Here is a 24,310-nt window from a genome sequence, read left to right on the forward strand (position 1 = left end):
TTGTGGTCTTCTGGTTTAATTTTTTATGTATCTCAAGAAATAGGTAAATTGCATTATTTAAATACCTGTTCATGTTGGTAGGATACATTTCCAGTTTACTGTTTCCTGTATGGACTTGGTCCCACAATCTATGAAGCTGGTCCTAAATTTATCCAGTATTTTAACACTGAACACTACATTAAGATTTTGTACATGAGAAGCCTTAAATAAAATAGTGTCAAAGTTGCTAAATGACAGCATGGTAGCTGAGAAATACAAGCTGCTGATTAGAGTCTTTAACAACAGTTTACCTAGTCACCATTTTATCTACTAAATAGCTACCTATGGATGACCATAGATACTTCAGCCAAAATTATTTCCAGTTTTTGTCAAAACAAAGCTTTTTTATTTGGGAAAAAGCATAGTGTAGTTCTTGACCAGGCCCTAAACTTCCTTCAGTACATGATTTAGAGAAACTTGATCTAAGACAGCAATGCAGGGTGGTTTTTTTCCTTTTTTGTTCTGAAAAATCTATTTAAATGCCTCTAAGATGCAAAGAATTAATTTACACCACCTTATTTTAACAATAAAAAACTATCCGAGTTCTACAATTTTAATTTTCAGGTCCCCACTAACTGGAAAATAAAATGCATGTCCTGTATTGCAGGGACACACAACTCTGCTCCTGATTGCAGATAATTGGGACTGATTTGTCATATTGCTTCCTCTTCACCGAGTGAGCCACAACAAACACAGTTTTTGGCTTATACTCCCCTTCTTAGCTCCTAGTACCTCAAGAGTGCCAGCTGTACTCTTTCATCTCATGCCTTTATCAGGTTTTATTTCCTGTGACTATACATGTACCATGCAAATACACTGCAATGCCAGGTATACCATATATTTTCTTTTTTTTTTTTATTATTTGGATTCAAGGAACTTGTCTGCAAAAGGTCAGTTCCTTTGAACTGAAGCAGTTTTGTCAGAGACATGATTTTAAAAGGGTTTAAATACTTAAAAAAATTAAAATAAGAAAAATAAGCACAAAATGCTAGTATTTCTTATCAATATCATACCCCTGTCCTGAGTTGATGTAAATGCAATATTATTTGCTAGAACTACACTTTTTTCAAAGGTTTTATTTTTAGTAGATAAAAGATTTGAAAACATTCAAGAAATGCTCAGACAAATTAAGTTATCATTATTACATTTACAGCTACACAGGGATTTGATTTTGTTTGTACTCATTTTAAAACAATGACTGCAAAAACTTTAAGAAGTTGGTCAAAATAAAAAGAAGCACAGTAAAACTACAGATTTTTTTTTCTTCAGCTTTGCTTGATTTCTGAAGAAACTACACAGACCTGTGCAATATCATCATACTCATATGTTCTCTTCAAAAATGTGTCTGTAAGTCTTAGGCCAGAGACACTCTAGAAGGGGAAAATATTTAGAAGAGTTGAAATTAGAAAGAACTATTAATATTATAAAACAGCTATTTTACAATAAAACTGTACAAATAACTTACCTGCAATCCCTGCACTGAAGACAACAATGTAAGTGCAAGATAGAGGGATGAACTTGGGTGCAACTTTCCAAGTTGCCTTCCTGAAACTCCACACCAGTGGATTGAATTAGTATTGCACATTTCTAAAACCAGATCCATAGTCCTTTCACTGCTAGAGGAAATCAAAACACAAGAATAAACCTGTGGGCTTTTTTAACCATTCAAAGACTGCAGACATGTAAAAGCTTGATTATTTTTGATGTTACTATTAATCAAGATTCATGAATAATTATATTGCAGCAAGCAGTATTTATTGTGATGCACAGTAATTCAGCTGCAGACAGCTGACACAAGCATCCTGTCATGGGTTTAGCAATACTGGATAATACAGAAGTGTTTACACTTTGGATGGACTACAAGCTTTTCATGAGAAGTATCTGCAGGCCAGAAACATACTTTAGTCCCTGGGCTCAACTTCTACTTAGAATTACTTCATTTAAATGTCACTCTTGCAACCCTAAGATGGGTTGTGATTTAAGTATGAGGTGAAATCATAAATAATATTGCAGACAGATTCATGGGATTCCTCTACAGATTTCTGGCTATCTCCTAGTTCAACACAGTATTAACAGACCACGATGTAAGTTTTTTAGTTGTAGTTGTTTCTTTGGGGTTTCCTTTTATCTCTGTGTTTCAAGTAGCTTTGTGTTGCCACAAATCATAGCAGACACTAGGTTTAAGTGGTTTCAGGAGGAAGTACTGAAACATAAAACCAGCCACAACGCACCCTCTCAGGAAAAAGTACAAGAATCGCATGACATCGTTACCTGCAATTTGTTATTTTACATGTGATGTCAAAAGGTTCTTCCAAATTTACAGTATCTGGTATTGTCTCCAGTGAAAGCCTTACATCGCCATAACCAGGAGCCTGGAAAGGAACAGGAATTTATATTCTTAGATGTTGGATAGGGAAATTTAAGTTCTTACTCGAGTTTCCATTTCCCAAAAGAAGCTTGGAATTAGAGAGATCTGAAGAAAGAAGATTGACTATGCTTTTGATTAGTATGGAAATCACAGCAGCTCTCCATCTTCAACTAAAGAACACCTTCATAATCTTTATTATTACACTGTTCAGGAGAGTTTTAATAGTCATATACAGTTCCTGAGATCAGCTTTAATCTAAAACCTCTGTTAGGCAGATAACAGATCTGTGTGGACAACACCAGTAAAACTTCCCGGCATAAACCCACCACTATTCCACATCCTAAGAAACAAAAGAAACTGCCATTTCAGTCATCTATGCCTCTGCCAAAATAATTGTCAAGTTAGAAAGTCACGTGCTTGTCAATTATCCATGAGCCAAACACATTTCATATGGTCTACTAATAAAACCTACAGTAAGTATCTTTGGTTACTACCAAAGATATTTGGTTACTACCAATCAGGGTTGATCCAAAATAGTAACATGCAGATGAAAAAGCATGTTTAGATTTTCAATCCATATGAATGACAGATCATGAGGGAAAAATTGGGGAAAAATTTGTCCTGCCTGCCAAGGCTTAGTTATTGTACAAATTCTAATTTTGATGATAAAAGGATGCTGTAGTGAAAGTTTTATTTACAGCATGATTGAAAGATATTTCCAAAGAGATCCAGAAAGACTTACACATTGGGAACAGTTTTAGTCAAGCCACACAAAAAAACCCCAAAAACCAAACATGAAAAAATCACCCCCAAAAAACCCAACCAAAAAAACAACCAAACCCACAAATTATGGTATGTGGATACTTGTTTCAAAGGTGCATTTTTTATGTAACCTGTAACAATGGCTGAGGGACATAGAGGTAAAATTCTGGGCCTGGGTGGGAAACAATGGCTATAGTGCTGGCAAATGGACTAGGAGGAAAATGATTAAGGGTGAAGTCTAGAAATTAAATAATCTGATAGCACTTTAAAAATTAGGGAAAGAAAAGAGGGAGTTACACTGCAACTCAGAAGCGGAAAAACCCCAACTACCTGCTGCTTTTCTAAAGACAGATGTTGCTCAAAGTATACAAAACAGTGTTTTTCTGTTAATCACAAGGCACAAAATGATTCATGACCAAAACTAATCCTGGAGTGTTGAAGTGTGTGCTTCACATGCAGTTCTCAAAGGTTAAACAAGAAGGGATGCAGAGTGAGACAACAGTCATTTAAGGAGGGAAAAGAAATGTGTCTAAAGGGAAATGATAAGAAATGTTAGTTGAAAATGAAACGGTTTATTGTTAAAAACAAGCAACAAGTTTCAAAGTAAGCAGAGTAACTAAGTTTAGAAGAAAGGGCAGTTTTTAATTTGATGGGGTTATGTACATAGTCAACACCTCAATTAAAAATCAAGACACATTTCAGTGACTTAGTGACTTTTCAGTGTCTTTCCTGTGAATTTCCAGGATCTAAGTTTTCTTGCCTAGTTCCAAGTCAGTGTGACTTCTCTACAGAACTTCTGAATGTACTAGCAGTTTGGGACTGGGGGAAAGACAGAGGCAGAGACCCAATTATAAGCTCTGTAAACTTACACTGAGATTCAATTGTCAAAGTTTTTTTTCACTACCCTTCTCTATCTCTCACCTCAAATGAGATGTAAGCCAGGTTTAGGCATTAGATGGCTGTGGAGCTGACTTAAACAAGATAGTAATTACAACTTAAAATTCAAGAACAGTTCATAAATCAACCAGAATAGGATAGACTCAATCAAAACTGTAGATATAGAAGATGTTACTCCAAGCTAAAATGTATGAACTTGGGAGCAACTTCCATGTCTAGAATTGGCATCTTTAAAGAGGTTCTTTTGTCAGTTTGTTGCCAAATGGCATCCAAGCAGTTAATTTTACTCCAACAAATGTATTTTGCAACACTGGTTACTGGATTCTGACAACTGAAGTGCTCACTCTATCATCTTAGCCACACTTCACTGAAGAAATGCAAGAAATAATTCTAATACTTACAGAAAGGTGTGAATAAAAAATAAGGCTCAGAAAGTAAGCAGCTCACACTTTTCCAAGTCATTATTAAAATTGTTTATTGAGTTTCCTTAAAAATTAATGCCAAGTGAAATTAACACTTAAGTTAAACTTACCATTCTCTGGAGCTGGCTAGTTTGCAGCCTTCCTCGTTCACCCAAATTAGTTTTCCATACAATGTCTAGTTTACCTATCACAGTTACACCTTTTATTACTCCAGCTTTCTCTGCGAATTCTTGCTTTGGTTTTAGACAGTATAAGTATTGACGTGTATCCATAGGTTGTAAGTATGTCCTTGCACCAAATGTAGACTCACTGGAAGGAAAAAAAAACACTAGGTCTTAATTTAAACAGCTATTCTGACGAAGATTCAGAACACAACCTTTTTTCCCCCATCCCCCACCAGTCTTATGGTATGTATACACATGGTTTGCTAATGGTAAAACATACAGAATACTTTTTGTTTTCACAACAGAACACAGCTCTAAAAATTATGTAGCACCAAGGACCATGGAGAAATAAAAGAACCTGTCCTTCTCAGCCAGAGACAAGTAAGATAGAAATCCACTCTGCTACATTATAATTATCTGGCATCTTAGCATTTAAACAAAAACGCTGGTAATTTTTCTTCTGCTATTTGTTTTCCCTCACAGGAAATTAAGATGTCATGAAACTAAGATTCCTCTTCAGGAGAAAAACTATTATGGTGGATGCAAACACTTGGTAAGAACAAAGCTCCATTATGCTGCAGGTGAATCCTTCAACAGGCAAGGAGAAGACAGATTTTTCACTTTAGCCCCTACTGCTGAAGCACTCAACCTCCAAAAACCGTGCAACTGCAAAGCACGAACAGCCAAATTTAATTCACAAGCATTTGTATCCAGTCAGTTATTCTGGTATTAGGTATTAACTAATTAAAATTTAATTTATTTCAGCAGGACAAATTTTTATATTCTAAATCCATGAGGGAGTACCACTGATCCACCTTGACTGGTGCCTTGCTATACATTATTATATATATTATTATATAATGTATATTAATTATATAATGTATATTAATTATATACATATATACATTATTAGAACAACTGAAAACTGTAAGCAGTTTACTGATAGGAAGTCAGGATTAGTCAGATGAGTCCTGTAAGGCAAAGTATATACACAGAGATTAGGTCAGAACTAGATCTGGGTTAAATTTTATATAGGAGATACTGAAATAATAGTATGTTTTCATGTCATCATTGTTACAAATTATTTGAGGATTAGGCTCAATATTTCTCTATAAGGTAGAATTATAGATTTTTAAGAATGATTTCTATAGAAGGAAAACTATAACAAATTTTCCAGTTGAATACATAATAGGAATTTGATCTTTTTACTCAAGTGAAGACATACAATCCTCCCATTATAGACAAATGACTAATACTTGCATCATGAAATACTAATACAAAGCATTTCAAAGTCAAATATCCTGAATATGAACATACCTTTCCCCTGCTATGTCAACTGTGTTCAGTTCTGCAACATTGTACATCATGGAAGGCTCTAAAGAAACTTTCTCCATAAACATGGGAGAGGTAGTGATATTTTGAATTTGAGCTTCCAGAAACACTTCATCTGTCTGAAAAAAAATCAAAAGTTCAAGTTCATGAAAATATGATTAGTGTTATTAAAAACAGTAGGCAGTCCTATTGTTAAAAAAAAAGGTCACACATGTTTAGTTCATGCCTGCAAATCAAATTAATTAATGCAAGAAAAAACCTTAATCCCAGTAACAACAGGAGCAAAAGTGTTAGTCAACAGGTATCTTGCCAAACAATGGATGTGGGATAATTTTGCTATGTTCTAGATTCTGCTTATTTGTAATGCATTAAATCACCACTTCCCAAGACTTTCATCAACAGCAACTCAAGCTTTTATCCAAATTCTTTAAAAAAAATGGAATAAACGGTAAGGAATTGCAGTGCACAAGAACATGCCATGCCAGATCACTAGTGCATCAAGCTGTATAAAAAAAATTAAATGTGTTTTTCTTTAACTGAAGTTAAACTGAACTGAACTAGTTCAGGTACATGCTCTGAGCTTTAATTATCAAATATTAGCAGTCTAGCTAAAATGCAAAATCTAGCCCTTGTTCTCACTCAGCTGCACCATGCCAAAAGTTACCAATACAGTATGCATCCAACAATTTAACTGGTGCTCTACCTTCAGAACATCTGAAGCGAATGCCTCAAGATGGTATTGAAGGACCAATTCTGGTACAGAAATGAAAGCTATGGACTGTTAAACTTCAGAAGATGAAAAACCATAGAACTAGAAAAGTTTTTGCCTCACTTCTTTTGTGGAACTGCAGACCAGAAAAGTCACTTTGCATGTCTAAAAGTCTCAGAATAATTATGGAAGCCTCAGACTGTTACAGATATGAGCTCCCAGAAAAGTGAAAACTACAATTAAAGAAGTGCCAGCTAAAAAAAGGAGGATACCAAATTTGCATTTAAAAAAGAGTCACTGATTCAGGCTATTGGATTAAGTGATTCTTGTAGGTCCCTTCTAACTGAAATAGTCCATTCTACAGATTAAAGATTGAAGCAGTTTGAGTATTTTGTTATGATAAATTTTAAGAAAGTACTTTTGTGGGGGGAAGTGGAACAAAACTTAAATTTTCTTTTTGATCAGTGTAAATAAATGTTTCTTTATACAAATGGAGTCCTGCTTGTAAATTACAAAATAAAAGTAGGACAAGATAACCAAAATATGCTTAGTCTCAAAAAATTATGTTAGAAGGAAAAATATGGAATGGTTGTGTAACTTTTTGTATTGCCTTATAAACACATTAAATACAAAGCAGCATCCATATAGTAATGAAAACTGTGCAACCTCAACGGGTTACAGAGACACTTCATGCTTGCAAGCACTGGAAATAATCCCAACTAAAACATGGTTCTCAGTAATCATTACTACTACTGCCTGTCATTTAAATTGATACAATTTATATCCCATAAATCCATTGCTCAAAGTGTCCATTTACCCAAATTTTAGTAGTTTTCAAAACAGCAAAAGGCAGAAGTTTAAAAAAGCTAATTTGAAAGGAAAAAGAAAAAACAAGCAGCATAATGAAAAAGCAAGTTAGTTTTGTGTTATTCTTAATTTGATTTAGTATTAAATGTTTTTTTTTTAAAAAAAAAAAACTTGTCAAAATATGCAGTTTAATAGAAGGCACGCCTTAAAGTGAAATCAGACTGCAGAAGTAACAGAGTGACTCAATCAACTATTACATGCAGTTAAAATTGTGAAGTGCAGTCCCAGCTAGCCAAAGGAAGGAAGAACATCCAACTGCTGCTCTCTCCTCAAACCCACTGTCTCCACCAACCAGATGTGAGAAGTTCTGTCACAGCTTACGCAACCTGTGCTGTGGTGAAACCTACACTTCCATGAGTCAAAAGCAGAAAATTTTTGATGGGAAATAACTTCTCTTTTCAAATAATAGATCTAATATAAAATTTTGGTGAGGTATTTTAAAGGAGGACCCCGACAAGAATCTGTAACTATCAAGTTCTAGTTTCAACAATGGGTATTAAAGAAAGAGCTAACCATTTAAATGATTAGCTGCACATATAAAGACAAGAAAACATCAGTTTATGATATGCAGAACAAACATTGCTTTTCCATTATGTTTGTAAAGAATGTCAATAATAAGCACAGAGACAGTTAAGCAATTAAAAAAGCATACATATTTATAAAAAATAAATAAAAATTACCACAGAACTGAGGTCACTCTAATGGGAAAATAAAAAAAAAGAACACATTAGAGAAATCAGGGTTAAATGTTAAAGAAAAAGGAGGCTAACTTCCAAACAAAATGCATTTCTGCATTTTTTTGCACCATTTAAACAAGATAGCATTAGTAAGACAGAAACATAAATAAAAATGGATGCAAACAAAGATGACAACTACATTTCTAATAACTTATAGCTAGTATGGTTACATGGTTTACTAGCTTTGCTTCAGAACCAATCCAAAGTAGAGCTTAAGGCACACAAGTCACAGACAAGATATGGTAGAATAAACTGACTCAAAAAAAGGAGTTAGTTTTTGAGTAAGTTTAAAGTTTGTCCTGCATTTCAATCCATGCAATGAGTTGTATATGAAATGGAAAATCAGTCCTTGTCACCTTACAGATAATTTGAAGTATCCTCATATATAGTCTTAAAAAGAATGTGGTAATGTGTCCTAGCAAAGCCAACATGTTGCAAGTTACAAAATTTGGCATAATATCAAGAAAAACTCTTTTTTGAATATTCATCAATCCAAAGACCCAATTTTAAGTGCAAACTTTGTTGTCTACCTCCCTGTGCACGCCTGCAGGAACAAAACCATTTACAAAGCCTTTTTTCAAGGCACATTAAAGTCAGTGAGAGAGTAATTCAATTCCAGGATTGCAGCAGGTTAGAGCAACAGGGCATGTGTTCTATGCATAAATTTCACTGATCAACTCCATCTGGGTGCTACTGCAATATAAGCAATAAGCAAGAAGATTAAGGTTCAGCATCATTCCTTGTCTTAGAAGAAATTAAATTATGGATTAACATTAGAATATTAATAGAAAATAATTTTAGTAACAGGCATTATGAATAGACAGCATCACATCTGTAATCTTAAGGGTAACAGTTTAACGGGTTAGTCAACCTTTAGAAATCTTTAGTTAACTAATAACTGACACATACCATTTATTTCTCCCCTGCTCTCAAGGATAATAGTCAGGACGAATTTCCTGGTGCTTTCACAGCAATGTAGTACCACACACAACAGCTAACAAAGACTTATTTCTATGGTTTTAGAAGTTAATTGGATTCTATGGTCACAAGACATAGCAATACTTTATATACTTTCAGAAATTAGACAGGAGTGCTACTACACCAGATTGGTAGGCAAATGGAAATTGCTCACTTAATATCATCTAAAATCTGTTTTAAAATAGTTTTTTAAATAAATTGAATGGGTAAGATGATAATGGGAGTTGCATAAATTCATGAACAGGAAAAACAAAAGGCATCAAAGGCCTTTTAAAAACTCTACAGAGTTAAAAAAAAAAAAGCACAAAAAAAACCCCAAAACCCAAACCCACAAGTACCAGCTCAAATCAAAGCTTCTCAAAGATTTTTACCATGAATAATAGGTGGCTGAGAGTTAAATAAGACCCTTATCAAGAGCAGTCAGTATAAGAGCTATGAAAACAACAAAAAAAATATTTTTTCACATGTAAAAAGTTTGCCCAGAATTACCTTAGAATTACCTTATCACAAAATTTACATGTAAGGCATAAAGAGACCACATACTTTACAGCTGAAACAATAATATAATCCACACACTAAATAAGAGATTTATTTTGCTCCCAGAGAAATTACCTTGTTTCTTAGAATTATTTTTGTCCTTAGATCACAGCAGAAGACATCTCCAGACATTCCTACTTACAGATAATAGCAGCTCTATGAAGGGCTCAGCCAGTGCTATGTGTTTATGTTCCAATCCTGCTCAGGTACTTCACACCTAGTCAATGCATGGTTTGAAGGCTGTGGCCTACAGATATGTACCAAATTCGTCCCACAAATAGACAAATGCAGTCTAAGTATGTCCAAATAAATATGCAAAGCATATAGAAGATCATTTAGTTTAGAAGCGCTGTGTGTAACTGTCACAAACCTAAAATTTAAATTACTGAACTGAAAGGTCATAGTTACATGGGGAAAATTTAAATTTAAGTAAATTAAACAATTAAGTAATTTAAATTTAAATTTTCCCCACTCTAAAAAATCACTCTGATAATCTGTCACTTCCTTTATGAACAATTAATCTCCCTTACAGTAAGTACTCCACCAGCCTAAACATACAAGCAATTATTTAAAGTATTTGAGTTCATGAGAAACTGGAATATATGCAAAATTGTTAGTCAATTACATTAAGATCCTAACATCTCTTTTGCCCCTTCATCAAAAACCTATCTATTTTTAAACTTTACAATATATATGTACCACCATTTGTACATTAGAACTGATCGGTTTTCTCAGAAAGGTGCACTTAGAAAGCACTTCAAATTTAATCTAAGTAACAAACCCAGCATGCCAAAACAAACCTGAATACACACAGTTCTCACCTCCGCATTGTAGAATTTCGTTTTCACATCTAGTGGTTTAAGAACCTGAATGAAATGGAAAAAAAGACAGATTGACAATAAGTTTTTCAGACAACTTTGGCATAGACTGTTTTGAAGTGCTAGGGTCTTTTACTAAAAAGTATTATTTTTCTTTTTGATCTTACACATAGCAGGTGCATGACAGAATATATGACAAAATCAACTCAAGAGTATAACCTCGCTGCTTCTTACTTGACTTGACTGTTTTCTTACTAAGCAATCTCCTTGTACTGAAATAATTCTCCACCTAAGCACTGGCCTCTTACGAAACTGCCCAAATTCAGTGCTCTAAGTAGATCTGTGTGTTTAAAATAATACTATATCCATTCTGGGTCATGCAGCGGCCTGCATTTGCTTTCAACTGTGAGCAAGAGCAAGAGCTATTTAACTCTTACAAGTCCTTCACAGTTTCAGAACAAAAGTTACTGCGGGCTTCTCTAAACATAAGTGAAACAGAGAACTATTCATACGTTTAAGCTTTATTAGCCTTCACTTCCTTCTTGAAAATGCAGCTGTTCTAAGAAATTAAAGAAAATCATAATACATAAAATGAATAGTTAACAAATCATAATAATCTCATGAGATTCAATCAGAAAAAGAATGCAACAAATGATATAAAATATGATTATAAAGTGTTGGTTCTTAATGCTTGAGTTTTGTGCATAAAGCCACTGCATTTATCACATTCAAATATGAAGCATTTATAAAGCGATGTAACTGAAAGAAATAACTTTCTATCATACTTGTAAGGAAACAAATTTAAATTCTGTTTCTGAAGACATTTGTTTCCCATTACACAGAGAAAATTTTTTTGTTCGCCTAAAAGTGCACTGCACCCTGAGATACCTCTAATGTTCTAAGTTGTCAACAAATTTTTTAGTACTGAAGAATTCAAGATCAAAAAGTTGTCATCACAGAGATTTCTGCATTTTAAAAGGCATCAAATCTTAAAATCTTAAAATCTTAAAAGTTCAAATCTTTTAAGTATTCATAACTATCTCTCTCTAGTCAAAAAAAGAATTAAAAATTTTAATTTAGGTCTTTGTTGCTTGATAAAAGATTCTTCTCTGTCCAATATTTTTCTTCAGTGAGCTTCTTATAAATTTTCCAAAATGCTGACTTTTTTCTCTCTCTTCTGATAAACAGTCCTTCTATTCACTGCAGTAAATTTCAATTGGCATTCCAGAAAAATACAAAAAATTATTGTAAGGTTCACAAACCTTAGAAGGATTCATTCTCTCTCCATGAAAACATAATGCTGTTAATAACTTAGTGAGAACTTTGGAACACAAAGGCACTATCAATCACTATAAAACTACATATAATGGCTAAAAGAAGCTGATTCAAACCAACAAACACCAGTTCAATTTAAAAGACACTAGAAAATGTAAATGAAAAATCTGAAAATCTGTAAGAGTATTTTTTTATTATAAAATAGCTAATGACATCTGCATCACTAGCAGCCATGAATCCTCACTGTAAAGACATAGTTCAGTTTTCTGTAACACTTCTTCTTGATTGTTCTCAGGTCTCCTACTGGTGTCTCCATGTCAAATTTAAAAAATAACAGCCAAAATTCTCAGTGCAATGCTATTCTCATAATGAATCAGAGAGTATTTATAGAAGTTGCAGAAGTGTATATATATATTTATACTTCCTTCTTTGAATGAAGGGTTTCACATTTGACAGATAGCTGGCTTCAACTGTTCTGACAATTTAGTTGCTTATATTGGACAATTACATGCCAAAAAAACCCCATTTAATTGCCAATTAAAAACCATGGCAATTACACCATGCAAGCAGAATCCCCCAAAAAAGTAAATAAATACACTTGAACCATGCAAGCAGAATCCCCCAGAAAAGTAAATAAATACACTTGAATACAAAATCTAAAGGAGACAAAACAACGTCTTGTACAAAGCTCTGACAAGAACAACATTAGTGAACAGAGAAAAGAGATCTGAAGCTTAAACATGCATGTGTAAGCATGGAGTGGAGAAATTGAAAGGGAAGCAGTCTCATAAGGAGAGCAAGACAAAGCACACAGATGAAAATTAATTTCACTAAAGAAATTAATAAAAAATTAATAAAACTCTACAAAACTCTACAGAGATGCTAGTTTCAGAGGGAGGGTAACAAAAATTTACACAGAATTGTTTTCTCTAGGATTGTCAGGAAACACCTTTGACTAATCAATACCTGACATTTCAAAGCCCACTAGTATTAACAGCACTCAAGTGTTCTTTCTAATGCATCACAATTTAACCTTCTAAAGACTGAAATTCTTTTTTTTTTTCTTCTGAAGTATCGACAGAATACTAGGAAATGCCAGCAAAATACAATCGTTTTCCCCCATCTATATAGAATAGTGTATCTCCTATACCCATAATATCATAGAATATCCTGAGTAGGACAATAACCACAAGGACCATCAACTCCAACCTCCAGGAATACGTGCCCAAGAGCATTGTCCAAACACTTCACAAACTTTGCCAGACTTTGTGCTGTGACCACTTCCCTGGGGAGCCTGTTCTGGTGTCCAACAACCCTCTGGGTGAAGAACTTTCTCCTAGTATCCAACCCAAACTTCCCCTGAAACAGCTTCAGGACAAAACTATATAATGCTCCTGTATTACCAGACATCTGTCAGAGTATCTAAAAATGTATTCAGTACAGCATGCAATGTAATCCTCCGTCCTATGAAGATTAGTCCACCAATATCCAAGTCTCAACATATTTCGCTAAAAAACTAAACATCCATGAAATACACAGTAAACAGACTCTTGCAAGAACCAGTCCACAGATTAGTTCCTTGCTTTCCTCAGTCACTCTTATCTCAAGTCTTGAAATTTCTGTGATGGAAGAAAATTAATTCTGTTGGTATTAGATATAATACATTAGACTTCTTTACTTAAATTCCTTTAAAAACTGAACTATTTAATTCCAATTTAATAAGGTTACACACACCAAAAGAAAAAACAGAATTTTACAATATAAGCTCAATAGCTGGATGCATCAAAGCCAGAATGATCAATACGTGTTCATTCTGACTTTAAAAATAGTCATAGAGCTCTCTGCTATAAAAAGGGACTTTTTAAGAGTAGATTTTTTTCTCAATAAATTAGTGAAAGTTATTAGACCTAGTATTTGTTAGTTCTGAGATGTTTAATGGTGTGGTAATTAGAAAACACCAGTTTGTGTGACATTTGAAGCAGTGGCTTTTAATGGTTCACTTCTAAAAGGGAATGGATTTTTTGTACATAAAGTGCTTATGAAGTATCAAATGTTTTAAAATGTGTTTTACAGACTCACAAAGTTATTTAAATAGAGTAAAATACTTCATGAAATACCTGAAATTTGAAGAACTTTCTGAAGTACATCTTCTCTCCAGTCTGCGTAGTGTAACTTACTGCACAAACTAAGCTGAAAAAAACAAGTAAGAAAAAAAAAAGTTGTATTACTTTAAAACTCGTGCTATATCAAAAGCAGAGTAACATGCATGTACTTCAGTTTTATTTAGGATCATCTAACAGAAAAAGTTAAAATTTTACATGTGTGTTCCTATCTCCTTTACTTCATGATGGATCACGTCATCAATGCAACAGTCAGGTTTAAGCTCTGCCACTGCAGCACTAGAAGCTGAAAGGTTCAAACGCTGAGAACTTGTCTGAAGATCAGCCTGGGGACAGAAGAACAAAGCACAGGTTAGAACTACAGCTGTTTAACACAACCTAAAGAAAGTACAACTTATGCTATAAAGTACTGGCATAAAGAACTAAAGTTCACTGAGCATTTTGTACCCCATGTTTTCACGCATATTGCAGGAGCTCAGTTGGTCAGAATATGGGGATCACATCACCAAGGCTACAGGTTCAATCCCTGTGTGGGCTACTGACTTAAGAACTGGACTTACTCATCCTTGTGCGTCCCTTCCAACAAAAAATATTCAGTGATATTCTTGACTCAGACACTTACTGTGACATATATGAAGATGATGAGATACTTACAAAGCTAAAGACAAGTTCTAAAACATATAAGTACTCCAGTCCTTTACCATGCAGGTTACAAAATAGCTACTTATTTTATATTGAATTCCACAATGACTTCTGAAATTTCTACTTTCAGTGTTTTATTTGCTCAGTAAACATAACACCCCAATCCTCTAGAAAATAATTCATATAACATAAAGATCAGTGTACACTTTACAAGGAATTGAAGACCTGATTGAAAATGAAGGTAAGTGACTGTAACTCCATTTTTTTAGCTGTGGAAAGTTTCACTACACCAATTCTTCAGAGAAGTTTTAAATAAAAGAGTGCATGTCCAAAAAAGGTAAATGGAGGTGAGGGTGTTTAGACAGGAGAAAAAGGCTCAGGAGAGGGACTTTACTGTTCTCTGCAACTACATGAAAGAAGGCTGTAGGCAGGTGTGATCTGGTCGCTTCTCACAAGTAACATACAATTGGAATAAGAGGAAATGGCCTCAAGTTGCACCAGGGGAGGTTTACATTGGCTAGAAGGAACAATTTCTTCACCAGAAGGGTTGTCAATCATTGAACAGACTGTCTAGGGAAGCGGTTGGGCCACCATCCCTGCAAGGGACTGTGTAGATGTGGAACTTAGGAACATAGTTTAGCAGTGGACTTGGCAGTGTTGGGTTAACAGTTGCACTGGGTGACCATAGAGGTCTCTTCCAAGCTAAACTGGAATTCTGTAGCTATGATTCTGCAATAAATCCATTTTTTTGACACAATCTTATGTGACAGCTACAGCTGATCTGTAAGCTGCACAGATAAATTGGCAGCAGACCTCAACTCGACCAGCCTAGTTCATTGGAGAATAGAAGTAAACAAGTCCCTGGGTAAGATAGTGATAGGTTGGATTCAAACTCAAACTGGGGGCACCAGCCAATCACATTCAATCACAAATGCAGACATGCAATTGGCCAGTGAGCTGAGCAGTGCTAAGACCCCAACCAATCAGGTGCGTGAACATGGGAAATTTGAAGCCCCTATAAAAGGGAGCACCTATCAATAAACTTTGGCTGCTGTCTCATGAGCTTGGTGTGTTCAGTTGTGCGCCTGTTTCCAAAACTGCAACAATACTAGTTTTTCATTTTAATCTTTGACGATTTCTATAATCATTTCTATTTTTATGTCTTACTTTTTCCAATATCCAAGTATATTTTCTGAATTGGAAAAAGTGACATTTATTTTCTAAAGTCTGTGTGTAAGCATTAATCATGCAATATATTGTCAGAAAGTATCATCATTGTATTTTTTTTTTAAGTTTTTTATAAATTGATTTCTCTCACATACCTTCACCAGTATGTCCTTGACAACTTGATTGCTATCATTGTGCACACTAATATAACTGGAAAATGTTTCTCCCAGAAATATATTTCTGTATTCCAGGAAAAAAAAAAAATAAAAGAAGAAGAAAATAAAAGATTTTTTGTAACAGTTAATAAAATCTAGAACATTTCACTGAAACACTTTTAAGTTCATACACATACACATTTGCCATATCAAACTCTAGAAGAAAACTGGCATCTGCACACCCATGTTTTTGAAGTCATCCTTCTAAGACAAACAGTTTTAAAAGAGAACAAACAAATCAGAGTTTTTTCTAGCTAAAAGTCTGACAGGAATAAGAAGACAGCTTTCAGTACCCACAAAAATCCCAGTAGTAAATTCTGTTAGAATAACATCCAGTTTATAGTATTGGATTACCTTAGAATTTCATCCATAGCAGCAAATCTTTTTCAGCTTTGAATTCTTACTAGGTTCAGTCAGGGTACAGACAAAAAACATCAGGCAGCATACATACATATATTTATAAATCAAGCCGTGTATTATTTTTGAAATGACTGGACATCTCATTGCAGAACAATGGTATTCAGATAGCAGGAGAAGTATGAATCCTAAACCAAATGAATCGTAAATCTTGCATATTACAGTTACAATCATTTATTCTTACCCAAAATTTTGAGGCAAAGTCAACATTTCTCCTAACATCAAAGTTTCAGCACCTTTCACAGTAGAAGGATCATCTTTCATGAGCTGGTTAAATAGATTACCTGTAAAAATATCAAGTTGCTATTAATTAAATATTTGCTAAGTCCAAAAGTTTGTCTAAGTTTGACACTTAATCACTTACTCAGATGTAGTTTATTTCAGATATATTTCTTTTACAATAAACTTGTTTAGGGGTAAAATATACATCCATAGGCCTGCCTATAAGTTATAGCTTAACTTCAAGACACTTGCATCCAATACTTTACTCAGTATATACATATGGAAGGGAACAATCCAAAAGGAATTGCTCAAATTAACACTGAATTTTGAGAGAAATTCTATCCATCTAAACCTAACATTACATAACAGAACTAATCAACCTAATTTACTTTCTTCTCCTGCTTGCTCTGTACTTCCACACAACCTTCCTTCTTCAATCTTTCCTTTGACTTTCTTATACTTGACTTCTAGATTCCAACTATATCTGGGAAACAACCCAGGGATTTCCAATTTATGATGGCACACCAAGTATAGCACAACTCAAAACCAGTGACTCCTGCAAGATCTGCTTTCCACAGAACACCCATGTTGGTTCTAACTACCAGGGCCTTTTCACCAAATTAAAAAAAAAAATAGTAATGCAAATTTTTCACCACTTACACATTTCCCTCACAGAACTACTTCTCACTGTGTATGCCAATTGCTCGAACATTGAGGTCATGTGTTTGAACGTCATCACCAATCTTAAAAAGATATAGGTCAAGAGCTATAAAGTGCACCTTGGTACTTGGTACTTTAGCTATTAACAAATCTAAAATATATTGCTGTTTGAGATTAGAGTCTATGACTCTAATATCTATTAAAGGAGGTCATGACTCCTTTAATATCTAACTGTTAGATGGTCACAGTACTTAAACTTGGTAAAACATACATAATAATCAATCAGTAGAAAAGACTTACCTGGCAAATCTCTTTCTTCACAAGTCACTGGAATATTAGTGAATAAGGTAGGTTTGGTTAGCCTCATCACTGCAAAAATAAAAAAAAAAAAAAAAAGACAAAACCATTGGTCAATCAAACAACTATATTTAATTTTGTTCTTCAAGAATAATTATGCCTTGCTCTTCTTCCACAAAAAAACCACAAACAAACAAAAAAAAACCCACCCCAAACAAAAAACACCCAACAAACCACAACCACCAAATAAATCTCAGCCTGAAAAAGGATCACATGGCCTTTCACAATATAAAAAACACCTCCCTGCTATTCTAAGATCCAAGAACACTGGTAATGCCATTGCTCCCTCCTGCTTTCTATCCCATGTGAAGTAACCTACTAATCTACTGATTTCAATTTGATGTGCTAAAGATCTTACACCTGCTACAGCTTTTAAGTGCTTTGTGGTCTTCATAAGTGTGTCATTTTCATCTGTTGGTGGACCTTAACAGGTTAAGTGCCTGTCCTGTGACCCTTGTTGCCCTAGAATGGGACATGATGACTCATACAGACCCTTTCAGTCAAACACCAGTCTACAAGAAATTGCATTTACATCTTATCCTATAACTTTCACAAGGGAGAGTTACAAGACTAAAAGCCTACATTATTTATACCACTTCTTCTTCTCCAAGTCACAAACTTTAAACTCAAAGTAGTAAAACCAGCACAAAAACCTAATAAAAATACTTAAAACAAAGCTATTTTATTGATACTGACAAAATCAAAATAATTAGATTTTGCTATTAAAAAAACCCTACTTAAAGTGATAATTTCAAAGGCTATTTTAACTCATACTCAAAATTACATTATTTTCACTTATATGACAGATTTAAGGTGCTACTTCTTAAAAGAATTTCTCTCTCTTCAAATTAACCAAAGGTCCTAAACTTGTATATAGCTTATCATGAAGGCATTCATATGAAACAAAACTGAGCATTTGTAACCTAAGGTGTTAATCTGAGTATGTAAAAACCATTGGCGTTTTTTTCTTTGAAACTTAACAAAGCACCAACTAAAACTAAAAAATAAAGCAAAAGGATTTCTCTTGATTGCAACAAGTTAAACAATACCTTTGCACTGATACATGTACAGTAGGTTTACTTTTATTGTACCTTTGTAAAGCTATTGTGTCCAAACAGCATTCACTGTTTCCAGTGGTATGAAGTATTCAATTACTTTGATATACATACATTTGGATACAGTGGGCTGTACTGGTTCACAAGAGCTTATGTTACCATAAGCAGACCTATGCAAATTAGCATACACACAAACAATTCTCACTTTTCACATGAAAAAAAATCATACATTCTCTTAATGATGAAAAGTTGAAAAAACAGGACCATCGAAGACTTAGAATCACAGAATACATTAAACAAAACAGGATCTACAAAATAGAGTAAATAGTGAACCACATTCAACACTGAAGATGAAAAAGAAAAGATACTTAATTGCACATGCTTAGGAATTAAGCATTCCTTGAAGATAACAAAATGAAAGCCTAGATTTCAGCTTGTTTACTGGTGCTAACCAAGACTGCAGTAATTCTACAGCCAAAGGTGGTGTTCACTCTTAAAAAACAGTTACCAGCTGAGGTGCTCACAGCTAGCAGTAAATCTACCATTATTCACATACAAGCCGACCCAGAGCAGCACCAAACTGGTCGTTACAGTGACAACAATCTCTCCTTCTGTTTAGTAAAATGTTTGTTCAGCACTTTTGTCAGTATATCAAATTAATCTAGTGGGACTGTATTATTGGCATTATCTAGTTTTATTCAAATTCTCACTAAGTCTGTATAACTAGTATTTGCTGACTGCTTCTAAAGAAAGAATTAAGTCATGTTTCAGAAAATAAATACATACATCACACAATGAAGTCAAAGCAAACTATGATAGGTATATTATCATTTATTAGGACTATTAAATTACTGTTATTAAATATACAATCTCTTCTAAGATCCTAGACACGAAACACATTAAATAGAACTCAAACCACACTGCATTTTACTTCATTTTATCTTCAAAAATGCTGATGCACAAAGAAATGTTGCTACTGTTAATGTTAAGCGCAGAAATATGTCAGCAAAAAATGTAGCTATATAAGCTTTAAAACTAATAATAACCCTCACCTATATGCAGTTACAACACAGTCTAGACAGCATTTTGCATCAATTTTGATAGGTGGTCATATTATACAAACACCCCAAACATCAATATAAGACATCTACAAATGTCTTAAAATTCAGTCAAAGTTTAAAAATACATATCAATTACTCAAATGGAGCAATTTTAATCTAAAAAAAAAAAAAAGTAATACCTATAATAAAATATAATTATTCAAGACAAGGATACCATAAAAATGCAAGTCTAAGGGGAATTTACTTCCTTTTTACAGAGAGATCTCTCTTATGCTTATGTACACTGGTGTGAGCGGCATTAATGACAATCTAACAACCTATAAACGTTAAACACTTGTTTTCCCCCTTTTCCAGATGCTACAGACCTTGACCTCCAGCTACAGCAAAACTATCTAGAATTAGAAGCAGTGCAAATGCAAAACCTTGCAGCCATATTGATCCCAGTTTAACTTCTCTACTGACCCTCCAAAGTCTCAACTGAGCAGGAACAGCATGACCTTGGAATACTTCATTCTTTCAGAAGACAAAATGTCATGCTGAACTCAGCCTTTTATGACCATAAAAGGCATTCAAATTCTCAAAGACAGCAAACAAGAAGTTCCAGATAGAAATATCATTTCTTAATTTCCTCACTTTTAGCTGGAAGCTAGTGTTTTCTTGTTCCCAAATATAATTAGAGACAAAATAACAGAAACATCAGGTAAAAAATAATTATCAAAGGCATAAAACAGCAATTAAGTTGATCATTATTTTTCAGCCCACAGCTTCCACTAAAACTATCTATGTTTCTGTGAAAATATAGCTAGCATTACTAAGACAGTGTACATATCCCACATAAAGTAAGTCTGTACTTCATGGGAGGGATATGCCTTCATTAAAAAAAACTCACAGATTACCTTCAGGAAATAATCAGATCTTGAAAATCTTAGTGTCAGTTACAGCTATCGTAGCAATTACTACAACTCATTTAAAAACATCTTTCCTTCTCCTAATTCCAATGAAGCAGAGGATGTACTTTGCTTAACTGAAAGCATTAATTTTATTATCTGACATAGCTTGCCACAATAGTCTGTAATTTTTACTTTAATTTTTTCCTTTAGACCACCGAAGTAGAGAAAAGCTATAAAATGCAGTACTAAGCCAAAGAGAAACTTACTAATCTTAACAGAACTATGTATTGAGGCAAAACAAAGTTAAAGAAATATACCATAGTTAGAAAACTCTAGCAAAGTAATCTAAGCAGTTTTCTTACCATTAATTTATCAGTTGTTCTAAGGTCTCTATATTCTAAACTGCTTTAAAACTCTAGTATTCCTTGCAGAAATTTTATTATTAAACTGTATCTTAAGTTATAAACGAAATATAATTCCATATTTATGTACAAGCAAATTCATTTTATCTGTAAGGCTTAGCTTTTCCCTAAGAATATTTCTAACATATTCACAGTATAATATATCACAGAAAATCCATATCTGTCCCACAGATCTTTGGATAGTAGCATTGCAAGATGGCAATTCATTCTGCTTAATGAGTCTATTCAATTTTATCCATATGTCCTCCAAATTCTGGTTTTTACAAACAGACTGTTCAATTGTCCACTTTGCTCTACAAAATGCATGCAGCTTTAGTCTTTCCAAATTATTCTGCAGTTCTTGAGATAAAGGATGAATCTTTTCTTTGAGTTTAGCACTAGGGAGAGAGACACTCCAAGACCTTTTCAGTTTTTGTTTCCCATTAGGTGGTGGTTCTCCTTGATAGTCCAAGTTAATTGGTCTGCGAACAGCCTGTGCTTGGATTAAAGTCGGACCATGCTTCATGCTAGAGTTAAACTCAAGGAGATTTTTTGTGCAGTCATAATCAGGAGATCCTATGACATGTTCTGAAGGTGTAGAAAGCTGTTTCAATTCTTCCACTTCTTCACAAGAAATAACAGGCGCCTGCTTTTTTGGTTTGAGGGGAACTCTGTGTAAATCATTTGGAAACCAGGGTGCAAATCTTGGTAACTGGCGAATGGGAAATTCCTTCACTGCTGCTTCTGCAAATTTCTGCAATTTTATTAGATTTCTCTGATGTGGTCGATAGTGCAAGACCACTTCCATGCTTGAACAGTAGGAATCCAGTGATTCTTAGGAAAACAGTCTCTTGATAAGGATTCTCATATCTAGACTGAAACATCTTATTTACAAGAATTTCCTTGCCCCACGATGCAAAGATCAGTGGAAAACAGGACCTAAAGCAGAAGTATTATAAAACAATAAGATACTACCATATTAAGACAAACGTAGCTAGGATATTTTTAAAGAAAGAAATAGGTAGTTAAAATACATGAGATATATATCAGAACATTCTATTTTATCTAGGCTGAACATTAGCAGCTGTATTCCATCATTACCAGTGTAATTTCAGTACACTGAACATTATCCACACGCACACTTCTTACTCAAAACAGTCCTTTTCCAAGAGAACACTTTTACTGTCACCATCTCATACTAGCTATCCATCACTATTCTGGTTATATTGTTACGATGCATATTGAAAGGCACACAATTACTACCACCTATTTTCTCAAATTTAGCAGACAATTTTTTTAAAGAGTTTTCCCCCTATATATCAGCATTTTAAGCCAAGGTACATAAAGTAACTAGAAAACACATATAATACAAAAACCCTTCCCAAAATAGTACTCACTGATACAGCAGTTTAAAAGTAAAAAGTTAAAAGGGACGTGCTCTAGGCAAATTAAGGCTGCTTCCATTTTGTATCAGAACGACACATCTAGTTTTAGCCTCAAAACTTAAAAGCATTACATGCAACTATGCTTTAACCCTTAAAGAACTGATTTCTTAATTTATTAGACTTTTGGAATAATTAAATAACTTAAGTTGTCAAAGGCTTTATACTTCCACACAAAGGAGCATGGCGAAGGGCAAACAACAAACACTGTATGAAACATAAGTAAAACATGCAGTGATGCTCTCCTATTTCCTACCCTTTTCCTGCAAGAAACTTGCAATCATTTCATGTTCCCTGATGGAGAGCAGTAACATAAATGGTATTAAAGTAATAAAATCTAAGATTTTCACCATCAAGACTTTGTTTAATACAATCATAATGCAAATAAATCCCCATGCCTTCCTCACTTCTGTAGAACCTACAGTCTGGATTAAATCCAATACAAAACCAAGGATGGCACTGATTTCTACTAAAAGCAAAATGATCCTCCATAAAGCTTTTTGTGTTGACTTAATTATTATCGAAACGCTTTGGCAGCTGCTGATGTTTCATGTTCTCGTGTTTTTGCCTTTATTGCATGTGTGCATACATATTTGGAAAGTTTATTGAGCTCTAAATGATGGTTAACGGATTTTACTACCACATGGAGACACCATTAAAAACTTTGTCCAGAAGAGTTTTAAAACGAGAACATGGTCTCTGAAGTTACTCATACCTGCACTGCTTTATCTGTCTGGGCAGTCTCACTGATCTAGAATGCTTGCAGAGGTGAGATTCTAAATAGCTCTTTTATTACACGTATGTAACTAACAGCACTTTTAATTCAGAAATTATTAAATTCTTCACAGGGCTCTCTTGATTTCTAGATTAACTTTGGAGGCATGCAAGTGACCTACACAATTGTATTTTCACCCTTCGAGATCCCTGAATCAAAGAGGTAAGCCTCGTAGTTGCACACTAAGCATGAGGTGAAAAGGGGAAAATTCCCCATCCAAAGGGGAACCACGGAATCAACTGTGTTGGAAAAGACATCTGAGATCATGGAATCCAACGTAAAACCGAACACCACCTTGTTAAATGGGCCGTGGCATCAAGTGCCACGTCCAGTCTTTCCTTAAACACTTTCCGGGACGGTGACTCCACTACCTCCCTGGGCAGCCCATGCCAATGTCTAATCACCCTTCCAGCGAAGGAATCCCTCCTAATGCATAACCTGAACCTCCCCTGACGCAGTTTATACTGCGTCCTCTTGTCCTGAAAACAAACAAAAGAGGCAGCAGGGGAACTGGAAAGGAAATTTTATCTGAACATTTCCTCTGAAGCCTTGTGCAAAGCACTGACACAGCCGGCAGCCGCGCTGAGCCCCTCACGCCAGATGCACGCCCTGTAGTGTGCGGGTCATGGCAGAACAGCCCCCATCGCTCCCTTATGCCCTCGGGCACCGCGGGCCCCGAGTGCCGGGCCGCTCCCTGTTCCACCTCCTTCTAGACCCGGGGGAGAAACAACCTCGACTGCGGATCAGACACGCTGTTTCAACACCGAATCAGGGGCGGGCAAGCGGGAACCGGCGGGGCCGCGTTGTCGGTACCTTTCAGAGCCAGCAAATGCTCCTGCTTGGGCTGGTTGACATCCATGGCCGTCAGCCCGCGTGATGGCCGGCAGAGCGGGAGGAGTCGCACAGACTGCGGCGGAAGCAGGCGCGGCCGTCCCAGGCTGCAGCGCGGCGCTAGGGACTACAGCTCCCAGTGAGCCGCTG

The 24,310-nt window shown here is 35.0% G+C and overlaps 2 protein-coding genes across 7 annotated transcripts; both read right to left on the reverse strand.

Annotated features, from left to right (window-relative positions):
- Nucleotides 1-77: 77 nt before the first annotated feature.
- TRAPPC13 (trafficking protein particle complex subunit 13) lies at nucleotides 78-24,264 on the reverse strand. Of its 5 annotated transcripts, none has more exons than XM_058828248.1 (13): nucleotides 24,143-24,264; nucleotides 17,649-17,717; nucleotides 16,651-16,750; nucleotides 15,990-16,074; nucleotides 14,224-14,351; nucleotides 14,023-14,095; nucleotides 10,634-10,678; nucleotides 8,241-8,258; nucleotides 5,970-6,103; nucleotides 4,599-4,797; nucleotides 2,311-2,411; nucleotides 1,505-1,652; nucleotides 78-1,409 (listed from the first exon to the last, which is right to left on the reverse strand). In XM_058828248.1, the coding sequence occupies exons 1-13, from the start codon at nucleotides 24,186-24,188 to the stop codon at nucleotides 1,305-1,307; spliced, it is 1,251 nt and encodes a 416-aa protein (XP_058684231.1). In that variant the 5' UTR covers nucleotides 24,189-24,264; the 3' UTR covers nucleotides 78-1,304. The 5 variants fall into 5 exon arrangements, with proteins under 5 accessions (XP_058684231.1, XP_058684230.1, XP_058684234.1 ...); XM_058828247.1 differs by having other exon boundaries at nucleotides 1,505-1,655; XM_058828251.1 differs by having other exon boundaries at nucleotides 1,505-1,655; nucleotides 24,061-24,201.
- Nucleotides 19,585-24,278, reverse strand: SHLD3 (shieldin complex subunit 3). 2 transcript variants are annotated; one of them, XM_058828256.1, is made up of 2 exons: nucleotides 24,143-24,278; nucleotides 19,585-22,051 (listed from the first exon to the last, which is right to left on the reverse strand). In XM_058828256.1, the coding sequence occupies exon 2, from the start codon at nucleotides 21,918-21,920 to the stop codon at nucleotides 21,171-21,173; it is 750 nt and encodes a 249-aa protein (XP_058684239.1). In that variant the 5' UTR covers nucleotides 21,921-22,051; nucleotides 24,143-24,278; the 3' UTR covers nucleotides 19,585-21,170. The 2 variants fall into 2 exon arrangements, with proteins under 2 accessions (XP_058684239.1, XP_058684240.1); XM_058828257.1 differs by having other exon boundaries at nucleotides 24,061-24,180.
- Between the last annotated feature and the right edge of the window lie 32 nt (nucleotides 24,279-24,310).

The sequence above is a fragment of the Poecile atricapillus genome, chromosome Z (assembly GCF_030490865.1).
Source record: "Poecile atricapillus isolate bPoeAtr1 chromosome Z, bPoeAtr1.hap1, whole genome shotgun sequence".
In the NCBI taxonomy this organism is placed as follows: Eukaryota; Metazoa; Chordata; class Aves; order Passeriformes; family Paridae; genus Poecile; species Poecile atricapillus.